The sequence below is a fragment of the Tauraco erythrolophus genome, chromosome 28 (genome assembly GCF_009769465.1).
Source record: "Tauraco erythrolophus isolate bTauEry1 chromosome 28, bTauEry1.pri, whole genome shotgun sequence".
NCBI classification, from domain to species: Eukaryota; Metazoa; Chordata; class Aves; order Musophagiformes; family Musophagidae; genus Tauraco; species Tauraco erythrolophus.
The window spans coordinates 2,381,846-2,387,845 of record NC_141492.1 but is presented as its reverse complement, the minus strand read 5'-3'; the positions used below and the strand labels follow the sequence as shown (position 1 = coordinate 2,387,845).

Sequence of the window (6,000 nt, the reverse complement as noted above, 5' to 3'; positions counted from 1 at the left end):
GTGTGCCCGAGCTCTGACTCATGACTCTGCACCCTCGGAGCTGGCGGTGCGGCCGCCGCCGCCATCCCAGCCCGGGCTGCGAAACATTCCTTAAATGTACAAACAATCCCGGCCCCGCTGGCAGCGCGGCGCTCGCCTGCCCGGCAGCTGGCTGGAGCTCCAGCCCCGCAGCACCCGGGCTGGAGGGCAGCGAGGGGGGCCCTGCGGATGGTGGAGGGTGGCCATGGGTTGGGGGGCAGTGGTCGGTGGCCGTGTGGGGCTCACTGGCCCCCGATGTTCAGGGTTTTACTGGACGTGGCCCCGTTGTCGTTGTTGCAGGTTGATGGTTGCCTGGTTGGCGGCATCCCGAGGAGAAGATGGCTCAGCCTGCACCCCTGAACCAGAACCTGCCAGGTAATGGGACCAGGGTCGTCACTGGGCAGGGACAGCGGAAGGAACGTGATGGGAGTGGTGGGGCTGAACTATCCCTTCCCATTGCGATGGGTTTCCTGACCCTGGCACAGGGCGCTGAGCGGGATGGGGATGAGCCATCTGCCAGGCCAGCACTGTTACAGCGGGCAGGGGGGCCGCAGGCTGCAAATCCCAGTATAACCCAGTTGGAAAAGCCTTCCTGTCTCCATCAGGTCCCTGCCTAACCATCCCTGCTCCTCTTGCAGATCTCGGGGGCCCGTTCTTGTACCGGGACCAGGACGATGGGGAGAAGAGCTCGTATTCGGTGGAAACCCCCTACGGCTTCCTCCTGGATCTGGATTTCCTGAAATATGTCGATGACATTGAAAGTGGCCAAACGCTCAAGAAAGTGCCGCTGCCTCGCAGGGCGAAAGGGCCCGGCAGCTGCCTGGCACCCTGCGCAGCCCCAGCAGCCACCCCAGCGCCTGGACCTCCACCGAGTCCCTCGTCTCCACGGCCAGCGAGGATGGCAGGACCGCGCAGCTGCTGTCCCCGCACCCCCGGGCACCCCCGGAGCCCCCGAACAAACCAACCTCCCACCCCGTCTCGCCGTCGCTGGCGGTGCGGCTGCTCCCACCTCCCACCCGCAAGAGCCTCGTGCGAAACCCACGAGTGGAGAAGACCTTGCTGGAGACGAGCAGGAGGCTGGAGCAGGAGCAGGGCCATTTGCAGGATACCGGTGGTCCCTCCCGCGGTGGCCCACCAGCTGCCCCAAATCAGCTGCTCCCCTGGGTGCTGATGGGCACCGAGGGCACGGCGGGTTGGGGCCGGGTGAGCCCCAGCAGCTCGGGGCGCAGCACGCCGGCAGCGGGGCTCAGCACCCTCCCGCTGCAGCACGTGCGGGAGCAGATGGCCACGGCGCTGCGGCAGCTCCGGGACCTGGAGGAGCAGGTGAAAACCATCCCCCTCCTGGAGACACAGATCTGTGAGCTGAAGAGGGAGAAGGCGAAGCTGATGGAGAAGCTGTCGGCAGAGCCAGGCGAGGCTTTTGGCCACCCCCCTGGCTTCGAGCTGGTGATGGGTGGTGAGGAGCCGCCCCGAGCGGGGCCGGAGAGCGAAGTGGAGACAGCAAAGGGACGAGCGAGCAAGATTGTGGAGCTGAGGAAGCTGACGGAGAAGCTCGCCGTGCCGGAGCGGGGCAGCAAGGCTTGGCCAGGCAGGAGCCCCAGGACCGCCGAACGGCCGTGCCGCTCCGTGGCGGTGGGGCGAGGACCGTGCCATGAGCGACGCCGTCTTCTACTACCGGTCACAGCAGGAGGACGGCGACGCGGCGGCCGGCGGGGCGAGGGAGCGCAGGGACGCGGCCGTCTGGGTGCTGGAGTCCTCGCTGGGGCTGGCCAGCGAGGCGGAGCGGGAGCTGGAGCTGCTGCAGCAGACGGTGGGGCACCAGAAGGAGGTGATCGCCCTGATGGAGGGCCACCTGCGGGAAGCCACGCGGGAGCTGGAGGAGCTGCGGCTGGAGGTGTGCGCCCGGCGGCCCCGCGAGCGGGCGGACAAGGCGGTGATGGCCAAGCCGCAGGTGGCCGAGGCGCTGGTGGAGGCGGCAGTGGCGACGCAGAGCCGGGCAGCCGGAGAACCCCTGGAGATGGCGGAGGCGGGTGTGGAGTGCTGCCCGCCGACCGCCTGCGTCGCGGTGGGCTGCCGCCCCGACGGGCAGGACGTGGCAGTCGGCCCCGATTCAGCCACCGGCTGTGAGGACAAGGGCAGCCAGACCGATGCGGGCAGCGCTGTCCCGGCGGGCGAGGAGGAGGAGGTGGGCACGGGTGATGCCCCAAGCAGCCCCTCGACGCAGGGCACAGGAGTGACGTGCCAGGGCAGCCCAGTGCCCGGGGCAGCCGCACCAGAGACGACACACAGCGACCAAGACCCGTCCCCGGCACGAGATGGTGGAGCTGCCATGAGCCCTGCGGCTGGTGAGTCGGTGCCAGGGATGACACCGGGGGCTGAACTGGTATGCTCCTGCAGGAAGGGAGAGGGGGGCCCTGCTGGGGACAGTGCCCACATGGCCAACACTGCCAGTGTGACTGGAGCTGCCTGCACTCTGCCATGTCCCTCCCACACCTGCCTGGAGCTCTGGCAGGTTTGGGGTGCCCGGGCAGCCCTGCGGGGAGGTTCCTGCTCGCTGGCCCCTGACACCCATCTCTCTGCTCCCAGGAACCCTGAAGTCCATCATGAAGAAGCGGGACGGTGTCCCCCGGAGCGAGGCTGAGGGCAGCAAGAAGAGCCTGCAGTTTGTGGGCGTGCTGAACGGGGAGTATGTGCCAAGGGGTCTCTGCCACCCCCCTGGGCCACCCCTGGCCCCTGCCAGCCCCAACCTGGGCTGGGGCAGTGGAGGGGACAGGCCAGGTGCTGCATTGCCACTGAGCATCCTCCTTCCGTGCAGGTATGAGAGCACGTCCAGCGAGGAGGAGGAGGAGGAAGAGGAAGAAGGAGACAGCTCCTCCGAGAGGGCTTCGGCTGACAGCTCTGCCAGCGAGGAGCCGGGGGACACTGAAACCTCAGACGAGGAGGCCGAGGCAGGCGAGCGTGAGCCGGAACAGGAGCATGGCGGGGCCGTGCCAGAGCCCCCCGAGGTGAAGGAGAAGTGAGTGCCCATGGCGAAGGCTCCCTCGCCCCGCACGGGCTGGCACCAGCCAACGTCTGTCCCAGTTTTGGTGCAGCCAATGGGGAAAAACACATTCAGCTTCTGCAGAAACCATTCAGCAGGAAAATAAGCCTCCCAGGATGGGACCGAGGCCCCAGATGCCTCTTGGAGAAGATGGTTTGGGGGGACGGGGGGGCAACCACAGTCCTTAGTGGCATTTTTCAACAAAAGGGAAAAATTTGGGCTAAAAATGGGTAACTCGTGCCTGAGCACAGGGCTTGGTTCAGCAGGGGGTTGCAGAGGCTGAAGCTGCTGGGGTGCAACCACCGGGCTGGATGTGGCACCATGGGGAGCTCGTGGAGGTTCTCCGGGAGCGGAACCGCCACGGGCAGAGTCGGGGCAGCTCTTGCCAGCGCGGTTTTGGCAGGGCGACGCAGACATCCTCGTGCCCTCCCCAGGTTTGAGCTGAGCCCCAGGATGCGGGAAGCCTGCCTCATCGTCAAGACCCACCTGGGCCACCCTGGTGCCACCAAGAGCAAAGAGGTGGTGAGTGGGGGTGTTGCGGGTGGGACGGCTCCCCCCTGCCCTTGTCGGGGTCCCCTCCCAAAGATGGGCCAGCAAAGCCCAGCTCAGCACCTTCCCCCCAAGCACAGCCCTTCGCTCCAGGCTTTGTGCCCAGAGACCTGAAAGTCCAGGTGGCCTCAGCTCGGGCCACCCCACCACGGTTTTGGGGTTTCGGGGGGAGCTGCAGCCCCCAGCTCAGTGCCCCTCGCTGCCCACAGCTCGCCAGCAACAGCCTGGTCCTGCAGGAGTGGTTCCGTCTGTCCAGCCAAAAGTCGTCCGTCCCCGACACGGTCGCCAACCACCTCCTGGCCTTCGCCGAGCTCTCGCCCGCTCTCCTGGCCCACGTGGTGAACCTGGCAGATGGCAACGGCAACACGGCCCTGCACTACAGCGTCTCGCATTCCAACTTCCACATCGTGCGGATGCTGCTGGACACGGGTCAGTGCCCCCCACCCCCAGAAATGTCCCCCCACCACCATCCCATCTGTACCCTGGGTCACATCCTGGCCGTGCCAGGTATGGGGGGAGGGTGGTGGAAGGGCAGGGTCTGCATGGGTGGGGGTTTGGGCAGCCCCCCTTTGGGAACCCAGATTTGATGGGGGGGACCCCGTCAGCAGGGCTGGGCGATGGCTCACAGCATTCTGGGCAGGGCGGGAGCCAGGCATGTGGCTCGGTCCATGCCCCCCACCAGCCCCACAGCACCCTGAGCCCCCCCTGGCTCTGCCCATTCCCACAGGGGTCTGTAACGTGGACCACCAGAACAAAGCTGGCTACACCGCTCTCATGCTGGCAGCTCTGGCAGCCGTCGAGCAGGAAGATGACATGAACGTGGTCAGGAGGCTCTTCAGCATGGGCAACGTCAATGCCAAGGCCAGCCAGGTTGGTGTGGGTGCCATGTCCTGACCCTCTCCCCTCACCCCAAGGCAGCTGCCAGGGCCACGCTTGGCTCCTCCAAGGGCAGGACTGCAGCTCCAAAACCTGGAGGGGACGGTATGTGGGCAGGGAGGACACCTTATCCCCAGCCAGGGAAGTTCTTGGAGACGGTGTGGGCACTGGAGGTGGCAGTGGTCCCTCCTGGGGTAGTGGGAAGAGGGGGTGGCAGAGCCGGGGCGGGAGCGGGCTGGCAGCATCCCTCACCTCGCAGGCTGGCCAGACGGCGCTGATGCTGGCCGTCAGCCACGGCCGGCAGGAGATGGTGGAAGCCCTGCTGGCCTGCGGAGCCGACGTCAACCTGCAGGACGAGGAGGGCTCGACCGCGCTGATGTGCGCCTGCGAGCACGGCCGCGTGGAGACGGTGAAGCTGCTGCTGGCTCAGCCCACCTGCAACATCTCCATCGTGGACAGCGTAAGCCTCTACCACCGTGCCCTGGGCACGCTCGCCCACCCTGCGTGGCCTGTCCCCAGACCCCTTCCCGACTGCTCTCCCTTCCCTTTTAGGACGGTAACAACGCCGTCGCCATTGCGCTGGAGGCCGGCCACAGCAACATCGCCGTGCTCCTCTACGCCCACCTCAACGGCACCAAGGCGCAGCTGCCCGTGAGTACTGCAGCCCCCCTGGGTACCGCAGCCCCCCCCCAGCTGCTGCCACCTGCCCAGTCCCACACAAGGGCCGCGGAGGTGGCACAGCTGCATGGCAGGCAGGTGGCCCCGTGGGAGGACACGGGGCTGTGACACAGATGATGGTCCCCAGGGCAAGAGCAGAGCGTCCCGGGTGCCACATGCTCTGTGCGTCCTCAGCAGCAGGGAACCAGTCTGGCTGGCCCTGAGCAGGAGTCACTGGAGGGGTCTCCAGTGACATTTCCCTCTGAGGGTGGGGAGGCACTCGCACAGGTTGCCCAGAGAAGTCGTGGCTGCCCCATCTCTGGAAGTGTTCAAGGCCAGGTTGGATGAGGCTTATGGGCAACCTGGTGTAGTGGAAGGTGTCCCTGCCTATGGCAGGGGAGTTGGAACTAGATGATCTTTGAGGTCCCTTCCAACCCGAACCATTCCATGATTCTATGATTTTGTGACTCTGCTCTCCCTGCAGCAGGGGACATCACCAGCAGCCACAAAGAGCCCCGGGAGCCCAAAGAAACCAAATTAGAGCGACCTTCGGATCTGGCCAGGGGCCAGCCGGCCACCGTCAGCGCTGGGCTGTAATTGATGTCCCCTCTCCTGCCACTCCTGTGCCCTGCATCGCTCTCCGTGCCCGCAGATGCTTTAATCCTCCTGTCACTAGAGCAGGCACCGTCCCTGGGCCCCGCTCGCCCATCTCCGCTGCTGGAAGCTGCCTGTGCATGGCCACCTCGCTCCAAGTGACAGAGGAGCCAAGCACCAAGAGACCTTGGAATGGGAAAGGCAGGGAGCAGAAGCCAGCCCTGCCCCCTCTGCTCCCCGTCACGACTGCTGGAGCTGCGCCGCCT

At 66.2% G+C, this 6,000-nt stretch overlaps 1 protein-coding gene across 1 annotated transcript; it reads left to right on the top strand.

Annotated features, from left to right (window-relative positions):
- Window positions 1–356: 356 nt before the first annotated feature.
- KANK3 (KN motif and ankyrin repeat domains 3) lies at window positions 357–5,737 on the top strand. The gene is given in 12 exon segments (XM_086627509.1): window positions 357–393; window positions 657–824; window positions 827–1,653; window positions 1,655–2,363; window positions 2,605–2,704; window positions 2,834–3,034; window positions 3,493–3,580; window positions 3,817–4,036; window positions 4,335–4,477; window positions 4,743–4,943; window positions 5,036–5,156; window positions 5,625–5,737. Coding segments are annotated over 12 exon segments (2,928 nt in total).
- The last annotated feature ends 263 nt before the right edge of the window (window positions 5,738–6,000 follow it).